The 24,327-nt window shown below is 40.6% G+C and overlaps 1 protein-coding gene across 1 annotated transcript; it reads right to left on the bottom strand.

Moving 5' to 3' along the window:
* On the bottom strand, window positions 1-21,506 carry lim2.1 (lens intrinsic membrane protein 2.1). The gene is given in 10 exon segments (XM_041952694.1): window positions 1-62; window positions 1,336-1,470; window positions 1,950-2,099; window positions 2,746-2,927; window positions 10,128-10,186; window positions 10,188-10,303; window positions 20,624-20,681; window positions 20,816-20,938; window positions 21,044-21,164; window positions 21,304-21,506. Coding segments are annotated over 10 exon segments (1,209 nt in total).
* Window positions 21,507-24,327: the final 2,821 nt, after the last annotated feature.

Genomic DNA, 24,327 nt, shown 5'->3' with positions numbered 1-24,327 from the left:
CTAATGAGAGTTAGCGCTCCTGGGGCATTCATGCATCCGATAGGCACACAAATAGAATATACCTGCAAAGACAGACGGGTGAGGTCTTTCTCATCCATTAGGAAATGTAACTTACAAGCATCTGTAAAAGGAATAATCGAAATATTGAGTATTGTGATTTAATAATTTTTTAGCAACATATTCTTATGTTTAAACTCATAAAACGTGTACTTTTATATTTGCAGTTTATTTACACAATATGCATGACTGTGTCATTTGTGTCATTTTAATTCAATTACTGTTGCTGAATTAGAATCACACACAGGGCTTTTTATGTCACTCTGAGACACTGAAAACTGGACTAAGTCGAGTTCTTTAGACTCTCTGTATATATGGAGCAGCTTTGTCTGTTGTGATTGAAGTGGCCAACCTAACTTATTGGGACACATATTTAAGGCTCTCCGCTTTGTCAAAAAACCTTTCTAGTGCAAGCCAAATTCAAATACAGTAGTAGCCACTTCATGTCATACATGTGCTGTTTATTTTGCATCCAGTGAATAAATGCAAATGATAAAAGAAATGTGGCTCACAGTCTTGTAGTCTTCACTTACCAGCAGTCATTGCTGTCATTTTGCTGATATTTTCTATCTCAGCAAAACAGTTTTAACATCACGGTATTTTCAGCATATGGATGCTGTTTCCCTCCATTTTCATATTCAGTATAGTGAAAAGCCTGCTGAACAGCAGGTACTGCACAGCATGGTGGAGGATTCAGAGATGAGCACTTACTACAAGCATCACTTACTGATAATGTCACATCATTGATGCAGCTGCTTGACTATGGATTAACCCATGTATGCTTTGACTGCTTTCTGCTGAGGAAGTGAGTCGTTGTATTGTGTAATATCACATCTGTAGTTTGGGTTATCTTTGGTGTGCAGTAAATGAAGTATGGATGCCATCAAATAAGCATGCAGGTACTAGCTGAGTCCTTGACAACATGTAGAGGTGAATATAATTTTTATCTGCTATACTACATTTGAATTTCAAAAGGCACTGCATGATGTAGTGTAAAATTATTCATATATGGAAACAGTAGTTTGAGCCTGTTGAGATTAATATGTTTTCGAAGCAATGATTTTATCTACACTTCACTGAGTGCGTTAGTTGCTCATCCAGGAACTCACTCAAGGTTGTAGTTTGAAGAGAAGTTAACAGTGAGCAGAAAACGATCACAACCAAATGCCAGTGAATTTCAACCTGTACACACCAGAGTGGAACCCGGACAAATGAAGGAATCTGATGGCACCTTTGTCACAAAGGGGGCACGTCTAGTTCATTGGGTTGCATGTTTACCTGAAAAGAAGGTGAGTACCACTGACACCCAGCCAATGATATAGGACCAGGAGAACCTCCAGTTTCCATAGCGTTTCCCATAGTAGTTAATAGTCACCCCAGTGTACACTGCCATTGCTAGAAACACTAAAAAGCCTGAGCAGGAAGAAAGGAAAAAAAAATGTTAAAGAATTGCATTGTACAAAATGGGCAACCATAGTGGCTGCTCATTGAAGATGTAGTTACTGAGGTTCTGCTTTTTTAGATCTTTCAGGGATTGACTCTTTGTAACAGAACAACACCAATTGATATTACTCATTCTGAACAAAGGCTGCTACACATTATGCAAAACAAAGCATTAAAAACAAGGCAGAATGAAAACTCTCTGTCATGAATGAAGACTTTTATGAACATAATTAGCAGCTGTGCTTTGTCTTGAAATTGTGCCGATAATGGAATCATTAGGAAGTCAGTAGTTCACGATTAGTCCATTCTTTTTGATAATTAGTATTATTATCATTATATTTTTCAGAAACCTGAGTGTCAGTCTTTGGTGTTTACAGTCAATTACGATAAAATCAAATGCAGATTACAGCTCAAACTGAACAGTAGCAAAACAATAGAGTTGAACTTACATGAGATGAAAAACAATATGCCTGCAGCAAAGGTTTTGTCAAACCTGTCAAAGGAGGAGTAATGGATGAAGGCCATAATGCCAATGATGATGCCAATGAAGCAGGCCAAAAGAGAGAGGATCATGAGGGCTCGGGTGGCATCTAAGTGGGCTGTGGACAAGGTCAAATGTCGATAAGAGTCACCGGTGGGGTCAGTGGAAATCAACAGAAACACGAATGACTGTGACCCTGTTCAGGCCATGTTAACAAGCCAATATGATGACGAATAGTCAATGAGGAAAGAAAATACAGGTAGGATGGATCTTGACAAATTTATTTTACAGTAGACTGAAATCCAGTGAAAAACCGAAGCAATAAGAGCGACGTTACCGAACATTATCAAGACCATGTGCTACAGCTGCTAACTGAAAAATGCCGACTTATTATTCTGCTCATACTGCCCCCAATTCAGTGCAAGTATACAGAAAGTCAGCCCAGCTGCACTCCCATGTTCAAATTAGCCATATGAACATACAGCTGGCCAGATGGCAAGCTCATCTGCTAGCATGCTGAACATTTGAGATAGTTATCCCCATTGTCAAGTCTGGAGAAGAAATTATTCATTTATAATTGTACAGTTTCCTGGTTTAATATGAGCAACTGAAGTCAACTTTTCTTACTGGCTCCACCCATTGAACTTTACCTCATTCAATGAAATGATTTCGGCCTCTGGAAATCTTTTAGAAATGTTTGTCGAGCTAACTGGAACTTAGCAGTTTCCCAGTCATCTGTATGAACCCTCCTTGGCCACACTTACCAATGCTGTCGTTGTGTGGGAAGCATTTCCCTGGCATACAGTAGCGCCACAGGCCCTGGTGCATGTAGTTACTGGACTGTCGATACTGCATCCAGTAATCGGTTGCTGTGGAAACGATCAGGAGGATGTTCCCCACGCCTGCACAAAACAACCCTCCACCCATAAAGCTGTACATCCTGCACCTGCAGACACACACACACATAGAGGAACATAAGGTCACTTAGCATCAGTGGTCAGTGGCAGGGCCCCCTCCTCTCCCCACCTCACACACTTCAGGGAGAGAGGGTCTAAGTGTCAGTAATTGCGTTGTAATGAACATATTATTTCCACTGGATTGAGCTGAGGGGTCGCCTGTGTGTATGCTCCACTTTGTTCTCTAGGAGATCAGTCCCCGAAGATGGGCTTTACATACACCCCCACCCCCAGTGCGGGCGCACACACAAACACACACACACACACACACACACACACGTCCAGCCTCTATCGTGTCCAGCGATGCTTTGATACTTGATCCATCTATTGCTCATTGTTCCACCTGGATGCAATATCCTGCAGCCATCCTCTCCTCCTCATGGAGAGCTGTCATGGATTTTTTGGGGGAAAGGATGATAGATAGATACTGTATATCTTGTTATGTCTGAAACCTGACCGGGATGCTCGTTGAAGAGCTCTGTGTATTCATTGAAGAGCTTTGTATTTCCGCTGGATCACATTTCCCTCTGAGCATCCTCTCCGGCATATTCCGGCAGCTGTCTCAATTTAAACTAGAGCCCTTTTTAAAACCATTTGATCCCGAGCACATCAGCTGTCTCAGAATGTGCCACGTACAAAATTCTAATAATTGTTTTTTAATCAGTTAGTCAGCCAGTTGGATTTAATATTCTAATATTTCTATATATCATTTTACATCATCTTCTTCCAAGCCAGGATAAAACTCCCTGAAAGCAGGTAATTTTCTTTTCATTCCGAGGCCTTGGCTGTGACTGGCGCTGACCTCGAGGCTGACTGTTTCCTCTCAATCACACAATCACATCACTCAACCTTTTCCCCAGAAATTCTTCAACTCTCACTACAAATGTCTTCTATTCCCGTAAAACACCTGAGAAAATAGACCTATTAGGATTAAGAGAAATACTGCGCATGTTTGTCATACAATCAATACAATGCTACAAAGCGTTTCCCTTGTTCGACCATTTCTGTGTTGTAATCAGTTTATAATAAGGCTTTCGTTTCTACATCTCTATTTTTCACTCTTTTTTTAGTCAGAAAACCTCCAGAGGATATATGCTTTTAATGTCTTTTCATTCATAGTCACCACACATGAACCTTATCGCCTGCAGAGTAAAAAGGTTTGTCTCCGTGGAACATATGAAACTGGTATATATAAAGACATTTTAAAAGAAAATAAAATGACACTAAAACTGGTTTGTACATTTTCTGATACAGCGAATGCTAATATTTGCAAGCTTCCCAGCGGACGGACATTCCCTCTTAGAGCCGGAGCTGTGTCTCAAGGTAGGGAAAAATAACACAAAGAAATAAAAACACAAAGAACTCAAGGAACACCAGCAGTTATTGGACAAATTTCAATATTATCTTACCTTAATCAACCCCTTTTATGAAGACGTTTATGAAGACAGGGCTACCTGACAAAATACAACAAGATCCTATAATGCCAAGACAGGCAGATTTCCAGCAGGGTAATAGCACCAGCGTTTGACGGGGTGAATAGGGAGAAACTGGGGCTGCAACAAACACAGCACTGAGACAATAGGCCAGACTGACCACCGGCCAATCAGCACCCACCAGTTTTGTGGTTTGGGAATCTGCTGAAAAAACAGAAATGGTCAAAGCTTGGCAAGCTGAAGCAATACTGATGACTGCATGGTTTTGATTGAAGGGCTGAACTGGCTTTAGTGGAGGGCAGCCAGGCATTAAATCAGAGTCTTTGGCAGCTCTGATTCTGATTATTGTCTATTTATACAAGCAAACATTGCCACACTGTTTAAACAGTCTTATTAAGTCTTAATATGCCAATTAAGGTTTAAATATGCTACACTCTGAATATGCGAAATAAATTTACGTTTTCGTAAATTTGTTCCAATGCATTTTAGTTGCATTTGCAGCAAATGTAGAGTAATATTTCCACATACATCTAGATACCAGTTGCAATCAGTTCTTTTACATGGCAATAAAGCATTAAATAAGGAGTATTATAGTGTTGAAGATACATGTTTATGGCACATACTGCAGCTCTGCAGTTTTTGAAGGTTTCTGTATATATATGTAAGTGTTGTTGTTGCCCTGTGTTTGCTGGATGTGTTAATATGCAACTGTTTGCACTGCATGGCCATAACAACTCTGTAAGGTGGTTATAAATCGATCTCAGTGTTGTTCTTAAATCTCGCTGCAATGCCCCAAGCAAGTGAAAAAATCTACTACAGCAGTTTTACAGAGGAAAGTGTTGGATATTTGTGGACTGTCAGCATTCTGAATAGGAACTAGTGTTTGGTGGATGTAGTTTCCTATTTTGGTGGGGAAAGATAAGTGCAGACATTATAAGCAGATAGAAAGTGGATTGCCTGTTACTGTCAGGCTTAAAGGACGATGCTCATATTTTTTCATGATGATTTGGAAATCAGCGTTCACTCTCATTCATTTCTTACAATCCTCTGTAATATAACCACGTTCTTCTGCTGAAATAGCAATCTATAGAAATCCCACCTTCAGAATTGGCAGCACTGAAGGTAAATGGAGCTGCCAGATGTTTGAAGAAGCGGCTCACACCAGTGCAGATCCCTTCACTGTGCTCTGACTTGATGTCTCCTTCATTCTGGCCATGGTTGTATTTGCTCTTGTTGTGCCTCTGTGCCATATCCAGCCGGGCCTCCCTTTGCTTTGACACACACACACACGCACAAACCCCGAAGATGAAAGGAGAAGAGTAGCTCCATTACCTGCATTACAGCAAGTTGCTCAGACCAATTGACAACAACAAAATGCCCCAGGAAAAGCATTTTTTCTCCCCGAGATTTGAGTGCTGTACTTACATCTAACTTCATTTTTATAGACCACAGCCTATTTTCTTCCATCTGGAGTGTGGCAGCCAGGAGGGCATTTGATATCCTCCCATGCACCATCAAAGTGGACAATATGCCTCTGTGACAGAAGAGCAAATCCATGTTTTCTTGAATCCATCCAGCTTTTGAGAGATTAATTTTGTTATGGAAAGTCTACATTTATGTGGTATCATCACTGGGTAAGGAGCTCGCACAGCACTCAGAAAGGTAATGTGACGAGAGTAATTACAAGGGGTGTGTGGCCGGGCGACTGGCGGGCCTGCGTTGTTGGGGTAAAGTTGCTAAGCTAAGGCATGTCGGAAATCCTCCTGCACATGGGCTTGTTCATGTGCACCTGCTGTCGGCGCAAGATGATCCACACACTCTCATGTCACGTTTTATCTCCATTTCAAGTTGTTTGAAAGCTGTGTCTCACTGAAAAAGTCACATTTCAGTGATAACAATGTACCTGTTTCCCTGAGTGGTCTTTTAACTCGTGATGGAAAGTAACTAAGTACAGTTACTCAAGTACAATTTCAAAATAGTAGTATTTCCAGTTTATGCTACTAGCATTGTACGTTTTATTCCCTACACATATATTTGACTGTTGGTTGCTTGGAATTTACATGCAAAACATATCAGTTTATAAGTGCTGTGTTAATAAGGATTAAAGGCTGTGCATACACACACAAAGGGGTTTTCATTTATTATGTCACTTACACCTGCTCAGTTTGGAGTTGTGTAAAGCTGCCGTGCTTACATTTGAATGTAGTGGGATTTCGGTTCCTTTATCCTTCCATTATTTATTTTTCTATTAATTGCACATATTCATGTACAATGTTAGCATTCATGGCAATATAGACACATGACTGCAGATTTTTGATGACAAGCAGTATCTCTTTTGATCGTCATTTTTATTTGAGGACAATACCTCTATTTTCAAAATTTGCATTGAAATTCCTAGTTGATGCAATTTTAAAATGTCCATACATTCATGGTCACATAGTACATAAACCCTGCTGATCATCACATGCATGTTTTGTGTGTATCCTTGTTCTTCAAGCCCAATTTTTGAGTCCACTAATTTCAGTTTTTATTTGTTTCCATGACTGTCTCCATGTATATTTTGCACTGCATCACATATTTCTACATATATCGCACTCCATTTCTTCAATATACGGCCCCTGGCAGATATAACCCACTGACACATCCTATGAATGAGAAGATTTGATTTATCTTTGTACTAATTGAACGAATGGTTGAAAATCAGATGACCTTTCACGATGGACAATAATGTCCGCATTATAAGAAAATGTCCAACACAAAGCTGTTCTACAGGGAAAACAGCCTGTAGATCATGCAAGACAGGTGCGAAGGTGACCGAGACAAGGCGAAAAGTGGGAGATGCTGGTATTTTCCAGCTGTGCCGTTCACAAGGCACAAGGCCACAAAAACCTATAATGGCCTCTGAAAGTTATCGACATTAGCGGGCAAAATGCTTCTAAATCTTTACGTCCCAGCCACGCTTTGCCTAAATGCTTAAATCAACTCCTCGGAATTGAATTTTCAAGCCTTCAAATGGCTAATTTGTGCAGCAAGTGCTTTCAGCGTTTTCTCAGCAAATGAACGTTGGCTCTAATCATAAGAGCATGTGGATGGCGCTGCCTCTCCACACCCACCCATGAGACAGCCGCGTGGACGGGGAGAGAAACATTTCCACTTAACCACTTAAATGAATATATCAAGAAACTAATTTGCCATTTTAATTGCGTGATTTAGGAAGACGCTACTTCACTTGCCCCTCTTCCATCTTGGTTGATTTCCAATGTGAGCGCACATTAGATTGATCTATGAAAGACTGCAGAAATCACAACACTTAAGTCTTTTCATTTTCCCTTCCTAATTAAATAATTGAAATTCCTGTCAGTGTCTGCACTTAAGCCACACACAAACATTGCAGGCATGCTGTGTAGCTGAATGAATCGTGAAAGGCTTGTTTTTATCTTTTCTTGTTTGTAGGCTGTTCTTTTCTTTGCCTTCGGCCTTTTTCTTTTTTGTCTTCCAGGAGCCACAGATTCATTCCATCTGTCAAGCCCAGAAATAGATCAGTACATCCATTTTGTTGAGATTTGCCCATCCCATTAAGTGATTGCTTGCAGAAATGGCAGGGGACATTTCTTCTGATACGTTCCCTGAAACAGCGCTGGCAGACATTAAGGACATATTATTGAGTCCCATTTTCTCCCAGCCACAAGGATATCCATTAGAGTGGCACACAGCCCTAAATTTTTCCATTTTCTCCCTCACCAAACTTGACTTTACACATTATTTCTGCCTCTGTTTTGTAATTTGCAGCCACAAATTATATCAGGGAAAAGCCATCTCGTAGCATGTGGCTCCTCTTCCCAGGGCTATTTGCCAAGACTTGATTCTGAAGTGTCAAAATGGGCCCATCGTTACAGCTAATCATGACTGACAGCAGGGTGCTTTAAAGTCCATACAAGTTGGCCCACACTGGAAACTTTTTTTGTGTGTGTGTGCCTGTGCGTGTGTGTGTGTGTGTGTGTGTGTGTGTGTGTGTGTGTGTGTGTGTGTGTCAGACCTGTGGATTTTGTTCATATTCCTGTGCACAAAGAGAGTGTCTTATACACACTGATGCTTTCCAGACAGAGCACATTCCTTTCTATCTGTATTTTCCGGAGCACAATTCTACTCTCTCATAAAAATATCTAAATATCACTCAAGCAGGCGGTCAAATTTTGTCCTTATGCCTTGTAAACTGAATATAAAGATTAAAAATGTAAAGAAAGACACTAAAAAATAGAAAAAACTTGCAGATTCCTGGTAGCTAGACATCAGTATTTGCATGTAAATGAATGATGCCGTCTAATCCAATAAAACAAGGAATAGCAAAGCTAGGAATTGAAGCAACATCCATGCAGAAGTGGGACCATGCTACAATTACTCGCACTCCATCTCCAGCCTGTTTGCGTCGTGTTTGAAATGCAGATTGACAATAAGATCATTTGAATTTTCCTAACTCATCCAGTCAATAGCTTTAAATCCTAAATTCCTCAGTTCCAAACAGCAACCCTTCTTTTGTTTGCAATACACATTTCACTGTTCAGTGTTATATTAATTTAATCCAAGGCAATCACGGTATGGAGTAATTTTAGCCATTTAGCAGTGATAGGTGCATTTCAGGGAAGATTGATTGCTGTTTGATATTATTATTGTAATGTTAATCCTGACATTTTTGACCTGCAATCGTAGCATAAACTGTTGTACCAGCACACCGTGATGATCTTGTCTCTTACACCCTTAAATTCAACACAATCCACGACGTGAAGGCCGTCCTCTCTGCCATCTCGCTAGCTGAGCTACCCATGATCACAGACACTACTGTGGGATTGGATACCTTCCACTAGTGGGCATCAGCACCCAGAAAGTAGGAAAGAAACAGTAATGGATTGCTTATTTGAAAACAGAACTTAATTACTTGAATTGCAAAACTACCTTTTTAGGTTACCCATTACAACAAAAAGTCATCTGAGTTACCCTGTTGGTCACGAGTGCTGGCTCCATTTCTTCATCCAGTGCATTAGCTAAGGCTCAGTGCGTGCTAGCTGAAAATTCAAATTCTCCGTCCACCTGTGTTTGTCTTTCACTGCAGTCACGTCCAATTTTCTTAGGCGTCTCTGTAGCCATCGAGTGTATTTCACTTGACTCTGAAAAGCATGTCATTATCTGACAACTGTATGTGTACACATTAGCAAAATGATGTCCACTTGATCATGGCCTTGTCGCGTTGCTTGCTCATTCAGAGATAAACTCCAGGGCATGGCACTATGATGAACACAAAAGGTTGTAAGAAAAAAAAAATGCATTGAAGACCAGATCCACCAACAAACAGGTCAAGCCTTTTCACAGTGTTGTGGAGAGCACAATCACAGAGGCGTCAGAAGGCAGCTCAAAGGCCACAGCAGCCCCCCGCTGAGCTGACATTCTCATTGTGCCTTGCCCATTAATTCTGTCATTGTTGCTGCCCTGGCCTCCTGGAGTCCTATCAAAGACTCAATAACCACTGCTTAACCAAAGTCCATTGCCAATTCCCCCCATCTCTCTCTCCCCTCTCTCTGTCGCTCACCCTCCGCTATAAACCATCTGACAGCACACGGGTGCGCGGAGCAACTGCCTTTCACTTCGACATGGCCGGGTTGAAAAGGCCATTATTACTCTGTAATTGTGGGAGTCAAACCCAATTAAGCAAATCTGTATGGGGGCAGATGCCGCCTACCCCCCACCCGCACACACTTCGTTTACCCCTTTCTCTTGCTTGCTGTCACTTCACTTGGGCCGGCTTGATCTCCGATGCGGGCCGTACAAGCAGCGACTCGGACCCCCGGCTGAGAGGGACATGTTGCTAATTGAATTCTCGCTGGTCATTTGCTCCTTCCAAGTGAGCAAGAAGAAAAACAAAAAAACTGCTACTTCATCTGCTGAGGCCACGGGAGGAAGGAGTGAAATGACACTCCTGTCAGCAGCAAGCGAAGGAAAAAGAGGCGAGCGAAAGCTATTTAATCCACGGGGAGAGCAGTGAGAAAAGAGGGGTTTAGGCCAGCGGGGATCCACGCTGCAGCGAGGGACTCCGACTCCAAGAGCAAACGCTCCCATTCAAGCAGCACGCCACCCCCTGAGTCCGACACTTCCTGTCTCTGGGAGGGTTGGCTCTGATAGTCGGAGAGTAGAGCTAAGGCAATGTTCACGCTTACGTGGATAAATCGAAAAATGCGTCTGATTCTCTGTGCTTTTTGGCTGATCTGACCCACAAAGCAGGTGTTTCTGACAAGTGAAAATGCAGCCATTGGTTTAATTTGAAAAAGCTGGTCTCTGGATACGGTCAGGTAGCATGATAATCAGACTGACTAGCCATTTCATTTCACTTCACTAACTCATATTTTGGATTTATTTATTGTTTATGTCTAGTATAATACATAGCATGTATTGTTATTGTTACATTACTTCACAATCTCAGTCATGAATATATCGATACAGCATCAATACAGCTGATATGAGGATGTTGGAAAGAGCTTTTTGTAGAGCTGACTATCATGTGATACGTTTTTAAATCTTGACTTGTTGCACTTTCGTCATCATACCTGCTCTGTCAATAACAAACAATTCTTCAGAAACTATGGAAAGCCACTTAGCAGACAAGGTGTGCAGTTGATCAAATGATTTTTGAGAGCCCAATAGAAGAGCTTCAAGCATTTTTCATTGGTTTTGAAGCTTCTGTGAATTTTGAAAAAATACTACTCTGGGGGGTAACTTTCAATGGTAAACTGATGTTTTTATTAGGACAGAAGATAAAATATAACCTGTGAAATTAACCTGATCAATAAACGCTGGCAGGTTATTTAGGGTTTTTAATGTTTATTTTAATATTCCCAGGTTAGCCATTTAAATAGTGTGAGTTTAAAGTTTACCCATTTTTATGGCTTTGAGAAGAAATTTGAAAAAAAATGTGAGTAATATTTATAAAAAATAAATGTAGTCAATATGGAGCACCAAATTGTTCAGTATCAAATAAATAAAGTAATTATTGTGAAATAGTCACATGCATAAGATTCTTGTTGAATGTATGAACGAAGCAATAAATTGTGAAATCATTTAAGAAATTATTAAAACTGAACTCATTATCATGATGTTTAATGATGATGGTTATTCATCAGTCATTAGGACTTCAGTTTCATTTCACAATGCCCTTTTTCAAATATCAGCTTTTATTTCACAATGACATAATAAGACTTTTATATTTCCCACTTTTCATTTCACATCGTCACATTTCATACATGACAGTGATGTGTCAGTGCCCTCTCACCTGTCAGCCAACCACATGCCCCCTGCCTCAGGTAAGCTCACCAGCTGCAGCCAGGTTTGGCCAGTTGGGACCTGTTAGTGACCTGGAAAAAAGATCAAATTAATTCTCAATCAGCTATCTAGTACACAGTATACTCCTCTGTTTATTTATCTTACCAAGGCTGCACATGCTACCTAAATAGCTAGGTAGGGCTGTGAGCTTGATTTATCTCTCAGCGCCAAAGAGAAAAGAGAGTATGACTTTAAGTATGTTAACATAGTGTTAACCTGATTATTATGTAAAGCACAGGTGATAGCCTGGTGGTGCAGCTGCCATGTTGGTACAGGGAAGCATGTATGGTTATCAAGGCAAGAGCTCTACCCATAATTCAAATCATCATAACTCGCGGGATTTTTCAAGTGGTTTGATACAGGATCTTATGTAGATAGTAATAGTAATATTTCAATACTATATAACATTTAAGATTAACATATAACTTGTATTATTATTATTATTAGTAGTAGTAGTAATAATAATAATAATAATAATAATAATAATAATAATAATAAAATAATAATAATAATAATTATTATTATTATTATTGTTGTTATTATTTCTTACTGGAGTATACAAATATAGTGAAATATTCACATTTTGCTAAATTACTTTTTTGATTATCAGCAGGGTTTGAAGAGTTGCAGTGTAACAGTTATAGTCTGATAAAATAACCTTACAGTCCGGTGCCACTGAAAATCACCAAACACCAGGGAAATTACTTGGACATGTATGTATGTATCAGCCAGTCATTTCAGATTGCACAACAGGTATTGAACTAATTACAGCACACAGTGAGAATGGCCACGTTGTTAAAAAAAACAATGATTTCATGTAATGAGCAGTGTGGCAGTTATTGCTGCTGCCACGTCAACCTGTCCTGGACTAATGTGGAGGCAGTGAACAAGCAGGACATTGTCAGTGTTCGCCCAGTGGGGATCGCATGAATAAGAGCACTCATCCAGTTGATTTAAACGTGTGTGATCTCACGCCTCTTTCACTCCCACTTTTGTTGCCTTCAGAAAGGACAGGTCATAACAGGTCAGTGGACACACACACCCCTTAACAGGCTGCGTATGTGTGTGTGTTTGTGTGTGTCGTTCACTGCACGGAGGCGGGGTTGGTGGTTTTTGAGTTCCACCCCTGTTGAGTGAACGCAGTGTTTTCCTTTTTTTTTTTTTTTTTCTTTTGCCAGCATGTACAAAGCCCAGACCTGGACCCTGGAGGTGCAGGGACTCGTGTGGTTCTGAATAAACCCCCCCTCTACACACAAACACACACACACACTCCCTAAAACCTGGGATTGGTTCTCCTCCCTGACTCTCACATGCTTTAACCCCCTTTAACCTCTCTCATAAATCTTACCACTTGTTCTCCATCCTTCGTGGGTATTAAGCAAATGATCAAACAAGGAGACAAACGTGTGTGTGTGAGTGTGTGTGAGAGAGTGTGTCTGTATGTGCAGACATTGTTCGGCTTCATTGTGTTTCTCCATTTTCATTTCCAGTCTGTAATCTCCTCTCCTCTCGATAATGAAAAAACCTGTACACCAGTATTATATTAACAAGCCTCCATCCTGTCCCCAATTATATATTTGCCTACCAATATTGTTATTTCTATGGAAGCAGTAACATATCTATAACACTATTTTTTTTTACGTTGCATCGTGTTGTTATATCATAATATATATATATATATATATATATATATATATATATATTAATACTATTACAATATATTGTTATGTTATGGACTATATGACAGTATTATCTTTGATTTCTATCATAAAGAATTCATAGTATTGTATTATTACAGTATAGTATGTACTTTATTATATTAGTTCTTATATTATTATTATTATTATATTGTACTTATTATTTATGACTGTGCCTGTATACCTCCACTTTGTTCACACATCATGGCTGCACTTCTGGACATCTGAACAATTTCTATTATGTTTGAATGTTTTTCTGCTTATTTAGTATAAGGTGCTCTAATTTGTAGCTTTTTGAATGTCGCCTCTAATTTTATAACAAAAATGAACAACTCGGTGACTGTACATGAGCAGATGTGTACATGCAGTAACGCCTTCCCTTTAGTTTTTCAATGCAACTAAGCCTCTTGTGAAAACACGGTATCATATCTACATAAATATCTGTGTCATGTAATGCCTCATCATTTGGAAGAAGATGAATTTTTGACCGCATGCACAACATATTTATGCTGTTTAAGCGTATTCACTGCAGCCTGACCTCTCCTCTTCAGACATTGTAATTACTAGTCACGGTAATTCTCAGCCTGGTTTCCATGTGTAAATAGCCAATTAATCTACCCTCAGATGTCTTGATTCTCTCCTGTGCTTGTCACCTCTGTCAATCAGGGCATAATGGCAACTAGGGAACAAATGCAGCACTTGGAGGGACAATTGAGGGGGCCAACAGTCAGTAATTAACCAGTTCATAAGGCAATCTCATTAATTATCCCCTTCACTGGTTGCTATATTCTCTGGACGTCCTGATTACATGCTTATTGACTCTGAATCCTATGACGAAATGTTCCTTGCTCCACTTCCTAATGGAGTCTAAAAGAGGAGTCATTTACAAATGGCTTTATTAGGCAGAGTGCCCACATGGACCTTTAAAATGTTACTTGAAAATGCAATTTCACCTGTCATTTGCAGGAGGCTTTCATGCACTTAAGCAGAGGTCATACAAACAGCAATGTAATTAGCGGTCTCCCTTTTACAGAGTCTGCTGATTTGAAAAGCGTTACACACCTTTTCTCCTCCATTCAGCATTAATCATTCATTTTCAGGGGGAAATTGCCAGGCTTATGAAAGACAAAACGTCATTCTGGCTGGCCGCTGCATGAGGCTGTGGATTTGCGAGACATACATGGGGAGGGTTGAGAAGCTTTGTGTCATGTGTGAACCTAATGTAGAGAGAGAGTTTGATTTTCTGTGGCAGGGAGAATCAAAGGGGTCAAGCAGTACTTTAAAATGTACAGGTGTCATTTATCTTTTTCAGGTTTGAAGAAGCTTAATTTATATATAGATTATTTAGGCTGAACACAGTACCATGTCCATTCCTTGTCCTAAAAATGCAAAATGAAAATATAGATATGTATACATCTGTATACAGGGAAGTTCTGTGAGGTCAGTACCACAACCTCGCTTACAAGGCCACAACTCAGGAAACACAAACTATGAGCAAATTTCTAGTGCAATGGAGGAACCTTTCAAATGCGAGCAAATGGTGAAATTTGCCAAACCTCCTCAAAGCACATCCCAGCTCATGTCGAGCCTCTCAGCATGACTCTAAATGCAGATAACGAAGAAATGGAAAATGGAGCCCAAATTGACCCTTTCACAGCGTGTTAAGTCAGTTTGTATGGGTACCTGGAGTGGCTGTCCCCCTCCCATCAATAAAATAATTTAAGAACACATTATACTCCTTTAAAAGGGCCCATTTGTCAGACCAGGTGACTCTTAAAAGACCCTGCGGATTAGAGACGCCCTGCATCAGGTACTTTTAATTCAACCACAATCGATATGACTTAGGCTGCTGTTGTGTTGGGAGTGAATATTAAAAGAGAGTATTTCAGTTAAAATGTCTCTTGTGCATAAAGTCAATAAAAATGGATGGGGGGTCGACAGAGGTGGAGACCATACACTCTGTAGTGCAGTTCTACATGTAATTTGCAGAATCAACATTGGTTTTCTTGAAAACAGTCACAATGATCATAATAATGTAGTGTGAATAATGACAGCCAGGGAACAAAATGAAAGCTGTTTCCATAATGTACTGTCAGCATGAATGGGACATGACCCCCCTCGACCCCCACACAACCTTCTCCACTGGTTCTTTTCTCTCTGTTTCCAGAGAGAGAGAGTCACCTAATTCCCCATGTAACATTTAAAATGTGTATCATGTCAACACCTCACTTTGATTGTGACCAGGTGCTGTATTTTACATCCATCCATCCGTTAGCCATACACACTCATCCTTAAAGCGTTGTGGATTACATGGTGAACTAATCGCTCTACTTATTTGTTTATTGTTTATTTGAATCCCCATTAGCTGCTGCAGAGGTAGCAGCTAATCTTCCTGAGGTCCACATAAAAGCACAATACATCAACAGACAACATAGAAGATGCATCCACATCAAATCACACATTGTATACCTCCTTTTAACCTTTCAACATCCACAGGCTGTATCAACCATAACAACTTCAAAGCAATCAAGTCATTTCAAGGTGTTTACTGGTTTTTGGTTCAGTCTCTGATTCAAGTAAAAGAGATATGGAATATTTCTTATTTAACAATTCACTTAAGAGTGATGATATGTGACTGTACGTTTTAAGATACGTAAAAAGTCTAACCTTTTTACGTATCTTGCATGAACTTAACGGTTATTTTCATGGAATCATACTAATTTGAGATTGTTTTACACTATGCTCAGACACAGCAATTACACAGTCAACAACATGGAACTAATGTATGAGAACTGCCCGGAGATGAGGAGGGAGAGACAGCACCTGGTCATCATCGTTTATAATAATGCAGCGCAATGAGGATACAGACGTTTCATTTAGGAAGTGAGCAAAGCCTAAATGCAGATCTCTGACCCAAAACCCAGGCCCCCAGTCTGTTCATCTAGACTCTCCACATCTTCATAACTGCCCTATTCAGTACAAGGGGTAGGTCATTAGTAAAAACTGAGAAGAGGAGTGGACCAATGCAACTTCCTTGGGGAACCCCACATTCTAAATTTCTTGTAGTTGAAAAACTGCCATTAAAATAATCATACTGGATTCTGTTAGTCAAGTAACGATTCATCCAGATGACAGCATTTACACTGAAGTCAGATGCTGAAGTTTTTTCTGTACTTATTAGCAGATTATTTTGCTCACTAAAAGCTAACAGGCATTTCTCTCAACTTTCACTGCTGTGTTATTGTGGTCAGTGCAGATGATTAAATTTCCTATATTCTATAATAAAACATAGAATAAATGATTATAATTGCACTTAATTATGAGTACACATTAATATTAGAAAAATGATGTACAGTAATTACACTAAAAGTTATCTGCTACAAATAATCGATATGAATCAAACCTATAATACATACGTTGTTGTAGCTTGGAACTAACCAAAGCTAAGTAATGTAATGTAGAAAAAGGTACTCGCTAAATTATGACGACCTCAGATTTGCTTCATAAATAGTGATATCGCTAAAAATATATCTGTACAAACATTTCTTTAATGTTTTATGCCTATGCCTATGAAATCTGTATGATGATCTGATTGAGGTAGAGGCAAGTAGAGACAGCAAGTTTTGTCCAAAGCAATGAATCAACTGATATACCCACGTACAGAATATAACAGTTTCTGCTACTGGACTTCATCAAATAATTTGTAATTATATATTGTTATATTATATTATATTGTGATATTTCTGTTTTTCTTGCTGAAGGCATCATTAATTATGCAACAGTGCAAGGCCTAATCTGTGATCAAATGTGTAAAATGACAGGGATTTATAGGCATACACTAAGCAACAGAAATGTTTTCTGCTCTGTCTCATGGCAACAGTATTCTCAAAAGCATGGCTGTAATTCTTTTATGTTGGACCCAAAATCACAAAGACACCAGGTGAGGTAGGACTGATTAATCTGGTGAAAGCTTTGCAAGGCAGCTCTAAAACTCAGCAGACAGGATGTTAACACAGTCTAACCTGCTGTGAGTGCTCTGGACAGCTCCAGGATCAGCACTCTGGACAGCTGTCATGGAACCCGTGGACTGGGAACTGATGCATTAGGTTATGATCTAAACAGGTAATTTATCAACTATGTGAAATTATTTCAGTTTTTCCGGAAACTTTGATTCATCTTGAACTTTCATCAGCGTTATACCTCTTGTTGTGACGTATTCAAAGAGATTTATTGTGGGTTGTCAGTCTATGACATCCCTGCGTGCCATGTTTTCAGTTAACAGAAGAATCAAACCAGATATTATTCTGAAAGACATAATGTACAGCTGTGAGATTCTACAAATGACAATGTCTTAATATGTTGTTTGACTTGCAAATTGTCTTTGTGAATGTATTGCCAATTATACTCGTCATGGTCCAGACATTTGGTCTGGAACAGAACAACTTCGTTTCGCTGTCTGCATTTAAGTAAGCACATTTGTCATCCGCACTTGGCAACTATTGGACTTGCTGTTTTCTCCGTCTGTTTGTCAGAGAGTGGAGGTTCGCGTCAGCTGAGCGAGGCAGTGATTTGGCATGTTAGTGAGTGTGTTGGGGCTAATCAGACAGAGGGGCCACTGTAATGGACAGAATCTGGGCAGAATCACAGCTAGACCTGCCTCAGTAGGGAGCGGGTAATACAACTAATTTCTCCACTGTCTCAGCGACCGCACAGACGGAAATGGGGTCAACAAAGGTGCAGGCGGCATCAAATGAACAGCTGTTGCCTTTCTCATTGTAGAGCTGCCAAAGAGGAGAATCTTAGCAGAGCCCAGCCCGCACCCCCCACCTGCTTTTGCTGTAAATGCAGAAGAATGTATGTACAAATTAAGGGCAGGACCTGTTCATATTACTCATTCTTCATCTCTGAAGCTTGCCTATCAGTGATGGCATACTGTGGGAACACTCAGTGCAGCTGTGTGATGAAATGTGCATAGGGTTACTCATAGATTTCTTTATTGGCTGAGGTTTGTACTTTGGTTGTGATAGAGAAACAATTGGCTATTATAAAGACGCCTCTCGTAGGGAAATAAGGTGTTAGTGTGTACATTGAAAAGGCTGGAGGTAGCTGGATGAAGTGTGGGTCTTTGTGATAAGACGCTGTGTATGTATTAATGCAGATATTAAGGTCCAATCGCTGGAAGCGCTGAGAGTTTGTTGTCCCATTTCTCTGTGATTGGACTTGTCAAATTCTAATCACAAAGAACAGATGTATGACACTTCATTTCATCAGAATGCTGGCATCTATGTAAAGTATTTTCAACCATGTGAATTCAAAAGTATGGACCTAAGTAAACTATATACACATTCTCATATAGTGCTGAATCAACACTTGCCTTTATTCATTAATCATGATTTTTTCTAGTTTAGTATGCAGTATTCAATTAATTGGCTTTATTGTTTGACTTTTCTTAGCTACCTTGAGTTTGTGTGATAAATCTGGCATTCCTATTGAATTTCAGTCATTGGTGTATAGCTTATAGGTTCCTTATGGGCAGATGTCCTACACTGTTTATTTTTACAAGACAAATACATAAAGCCTGACAACAATGGATGGAACGTGCCAAACCCCAGGCTGTGTTGGGGTGAGAAAAGCAATGGTGGCAAAAATACTCAGGTCCTTCGCCTAAGCATCAGTATCACAATTTGAATATACTGCATTAAAGCACTCCTCATTGTGCAGAATGGTCCATGTCAGACTGGCAAATTATTGATGAATTAACATTATGGATTAAAAATAAGAAACCCCCCACCAAAAAATTGAAGGGTACATGTAAGTGGAGACAACATGCAAATATGCATTGTGTCATTGAAATAAAACCTTCTTATGAATTTCCCAAAAGTTTCAATTGTGAAAATACAGGATTTACATCTGTAGTTTCTAAATTTCTCATTTTCAGTTTAAAGATCTCTGCAAAGCAACTAATAGATGTCAGATAAATACAGTGGACTAAAAGCATACAGGCCATGTGGAGTCATTTTTACTAGTACCACCAAGGAGATATTCACCGTGCATGGCAGTCAGCTATGATCCTCCTTTCCTGAAACATCGAGGAGGGACCTTATTGTTCCTGGATGGGCTGCTGGAACACACACATCTTGGGTAGTAACAATGCAAAAGCCAGTTTTCTTTTGTTCCCTGTAAGTGTGTTGTTTGGACAAAGTGCATAGGCTGTGCACAAGCCCTCAACATAGCCCAGCACTTGTGTTGAAGCACCTTTTCTTAAAGCAACAATACGCATGTGGAAAATGAATGATATGCACCGTGTTGAAACCACAGGAGTGCAATGTGGAAATTAATGTTAATTTTACACAGGCAAGCTAATTGAAGACAAAAATCACCACTCTTGACTTCAGGGAACATGTCTGTTGTTCAACAAAATCAAAAAAGGTTCAAAAATTTAACTGCACACCATAATACATTGCTCACTGAGTTTTCTCTACCCAAGGAGGAGCAGAGAAAGAATGGTGTTATGTCTTACAAAAACTAGGACCCAAATGCAGCACACAGACAGAGGTGGGGAAAAATAAACTATGACCTATTAATAATCAAATTGCTGAAATTATGATGCACAGATAATCCAAGAGATCTTGCTAGTTGAGTGGGAAGGCATGCAGGAAATCCAGACAGGGTACTCACGACCATCAGACACTGATCCTCTGGAGCAGGTGGTGGATACACCTGAAGCACACACACACAGACACACAGGTAAACAGGCAGGCAAGCAGCAAGCAAGGCAAAGCAAACACTGAGTCTAGAACACTCCACAAATACTGGCAGGAAAGCCGGTGCTTATATATTCCTGCTGGCAGGTGAGTCTTGATTGGTGTTTAGAATCAGTTGAGTTCAGGAGGTGAGCACGTGGAGGGAGTAGGCGGGGCAGGCACATGCAGAACACACCCGCAAAGACAGACAGGTAGAGACAGACAAGACACAAAGGGAAAACACACACACACGAGTGCACCAGGCCCCCATTAATGGGAGCCTCTTGGCAGCCCACTGGGATTTCTCAGGATAGTCTTTTTGGAAACCCCTGACCAGATCAGGGTCAGAATCTAGGATCTCTCCCTGGGTCCGTAACCTTCCCAGTCCACTTACAAACTTACGATGTAAACTGTGGACCAAGGGTCTGAGACAATAAAGTAGGGATACCATGCAAACGGAACACGTGCACCACTAACAGGTCTGCCATCTCCTTGGCTGATGGGAGCTGGGGAGAGCCACAAAATGCACTGCAAGAACCAGTCCACAATCACTAGAATTACAGTATTACCTTGGGAGTCCAGTAATTCTGTGACAAAGTCCACTGTGACGTGTGACCAGGGATAGCCAGGACCAGCTAACAGTCAAAGGAGAGTGGAAGGAGCTCGATGGGTGGGAGGATTTCCCCTTCTGGGCCACCAAACAGACGGTGCAGCAAATGCCAGGGAGGCAGGCGAACCGGGATGTGTGAGCGCACTGGAGAACCTGAGAACAGACAGCATCAGGCACAAATAATCGATTAGGCGTCCTTCAGATCTGTCACCTGGGTCAGGTTGGCATCGTTGGTCTTTATAGTCGACTCAATTTCACCACACAGGAAGCTGGAAGGATGTAGTCTTCTTCGTTTAGCCGGGTTATGCTATCTGGACAGGGCATGGCTGGCTTGACATTTCTGTAACCAGGGTGGTAGGTGAGTATGAACACAAACCTCCTGAAAAACATTGACCAATGAGCTTGGCAAGAGTTAAATCGCTTAGCAGACTGAATGTATGGAGGGTCTTATGATCAATTCAAACCACAAATGTTGTTCAGAGCTATCTAGCCAGTGACGACACTTCTCCAATGCTAACTTCTCTTCTAGCAGTTTACAGTCCTCCACATCATGTGGGAGAAAAAGGCACACGGATGGAGCCTCGGGTTTGGACCAGAATGCTGGGACAACACCACCTCTATCCCCAGTGTCAGAGGCATCCACCTGTACCACAAACTGGAGGGCTGGCTCAAGCTGTACCAGTACAGGGGTGGAGGTGAATAATTGTTTCATGCTGGCCATTCCACTACTGCCTTTATTTTCTCTGGGCCCATTGTTATCTGCCCACTCTCTATGATGTAGCATAGGAAGGAGACAGACTTAGCATGGGGCTCATACTTTACAGCTTTTGCATAGAGTCTGTTGACAAACATGCTCCTCTTGATTCTTGGAAAAAATCGGAATACCATCCAGGTAGACAAACACAAAGTGATCCCATCATTTAGGGGATTCTGAAACGCTGCAGGGCATTTTGACAACCTATAAGGCATGACCAGGCACTGGAAATGGCTGAGCAGTGTGTTAAAGTCTGTCTTCCACTCATCCCTCTCTTTATTTCTGACCAGGTTTTATGCATTCCTGAGGTCTAACTTGGTGAAGCTACAGTTACAGTGGCTCCCTGTAGAGGCTCCAAGGCTAAGGTGAGGAGAGGCAGAGGATACTTACTCTTAACCATGACATTACTCAAACCCGGGTTATCAAGACCACTGATCCTAACATATGGCAATTATATATATATTGAAGAAAAATCAACATGTTTGATGAGAAATGGAATTTCATGCAGACATAACTGTATGGGACGGTGATGTATTTAGTGTATTTCCTTTATAAAGACTTTTGACCTTGTACTGAAGACAGAACCAGCAGTTATCGAGACTGTATTTTCTGGGGGCAGCAGAGAGAGCTGGTGTAAATCTATATGTACCACAACAAGGATGTCAAAGAGCAAAAGGTCCTTTACAAGAACTCCTTGAACACAGAATAGCAATAGCTATTAGCTATAGCTAGTTATTAAAGCAGGCAATGTTGCAGGAATATGCACTGCTCCTCATAACCACTGCAGCTACCAAACATGTTATAACTAGGAAGCCTACAATGCACAAGATGCCAAAAAAGCACAAAGTTCGTCCTCAGAATTCTGGCCAAGAAATGCCAAATCTTTACAGGACTGGAGGTGTCCAAATTAGATGGTAGCAAATTTGTGGAGCTCCCAGAGTTATTTACATGGGGAAACAAAAACCTGTCCCCTGTCTTTCAACATCCTACCTGAAACACAGGAATATCTGAAGGATATCAGGAGCTCAAAACTGGATGTCGATGTTGAACTTTTGATTGGGACTAATGTGGCAAAATCCATGGAACCCTGGGAAATAATCAGTAGTCAAGGTGATGGTGATGGACACTGTGTAGACCCTATTGAGGTGGGCCATCAATGGTCCTTTGAGGGGCTATAGTGGTTGTTGCCACAGAAGCTGCTCAGCCATAGATGCAAATATCCATCATTAGACTGAAAGAGCTGTTGGTCTGTCAGTATAAGCAAGATTTCGATGAAAAGTCACAAGAGGAGAAGAAGGAAATGTCAAGAGAGGACCTGTGGTTCGTGGAGATCTTGGAGTAGTCTGCTTGCATGCGTGAAGGTCATTACTACATGGATTTACCCTTTAAAGTTGATGACAGCACCATGTCAAACAATCGGGCACAGTTGAACAGTTCATTCAAAGTCTCAGACAAATGTTTGAACGAATAAGACCCACCAGGATAGTATAAAACATTTCTTACGGAGATGACTGAGTGGATACGCAAAAGTGGTGCCTTAAAACCAGTTGGACCGCAAATATGGCGGTGTGTGGTATCTCCCTCATCATGGGATGTACCGCCTCAAGAAAAAAAAAACACAAGAGTGGATCACTGTTAGAGGAACCTCTATGAGCTGTCAACTTTTGGATGGTCCTGACCTCACTAACTCTCTCAAGATTTAGACAGAGGAACATAACTGATGAACGAATGGCTATGTTCCGCCATGTAAAGGTGTAAAGCATGCAGATTTCCTTTTATGCCTGTGTTGGCTGATTGGAGAAATGTCTGAGTCCACTGAATGAGAACATTTAATGAGGATACACATCTTTGAAGCTTTCATCACAGAGCTGTGCCAAATACACTTTAAGGAGGACTGCTGTGGACAATAACAATGACTTCAGCATGGAAGTGACTGACATCACATAAAACAACTTTTACATGGATGATTGTCTAAAGTCTTTGCCCACAGAGAAATAAACAATTCAGTTGGTGTTTGACTTTACCAACATCTGTCAAAGAGGGGATTTCAGGGACAAAATGCTGAGGAAAGACTTACCACTTCATTTGGTAAAGTTGTGCTTCTGGACTGACAATCAGACCGTGCTGAAGTTATCAATAATGAGACGAAATGATTTCACAACTTTGTGGCAAATAGAGTGCCTTTTATAAGGGAAACACACATTTTGTTCAGAGGAAGTGCTTCAGCTCAAAGATCAATCCTGCTGAGGAAGCCTCCTAGCAGGATGTGGGCCAAGGACCCAGACTTACTTTAAAGGAGTGACCACCAAACTCATGAACAACTTTGCTGGCCATATCCACACAATCAGAAAGGTTAGAAGAGGAGATGGAAAAAGCCAGAGATGCAGTTGGTAATCAATCATTTTTTGTAAGTGGCTCCTCCAGAGCGGAAGGGTTAGGGTTATCTGCTATTATCTGTTTCAATTAGCAAACAACATTCAGGGATGAGATATCTTTGTTGATAGATAGGTCCCTGTGTTGAAGAATGATTTATTTAGAGTGGGTCTAAGATTCAGTCAGGTAGCCTTACCTGTGCAGTTGAAACATCCTGTAATGTTCTCCAAGGGTCAAAATTTTGAGTTTCATTCTGCCATAAATTCAATGTGTAATCAACTTTGCAATGGAAATACTGGATCACAAATGCCAGTTCTGCTAGCCAAAAGGTAATATCTGACTTTGTGGTTTCTCAACAGTATCAAGGACAGGCAAGTGAACAGAAAATGTCACTTGCCTGTCCAAAAGAATAAGT

The sequence above is a fragment of the Chelmon rostratus genome, chromosome 14 (assembly GCF_017976325.1).
Source record: "Chelmon rostratus isolate fCheRos1 chromosome 14, fCheRos1.pri, whole genome shotgun sequence".
Classification (NCBI taxonomy): Eukaryota; Metazoa; Chordata; class Actinopteri; order Chaetodontiformes; family Chaetodontidae; genus Chelmon; species Chelmon rostratus.
The sequence above is the reverse complement of the archived record's forward strand: the minus strand, read 5'-3'. Positions and strand labels throughout refer to the sequence as shown.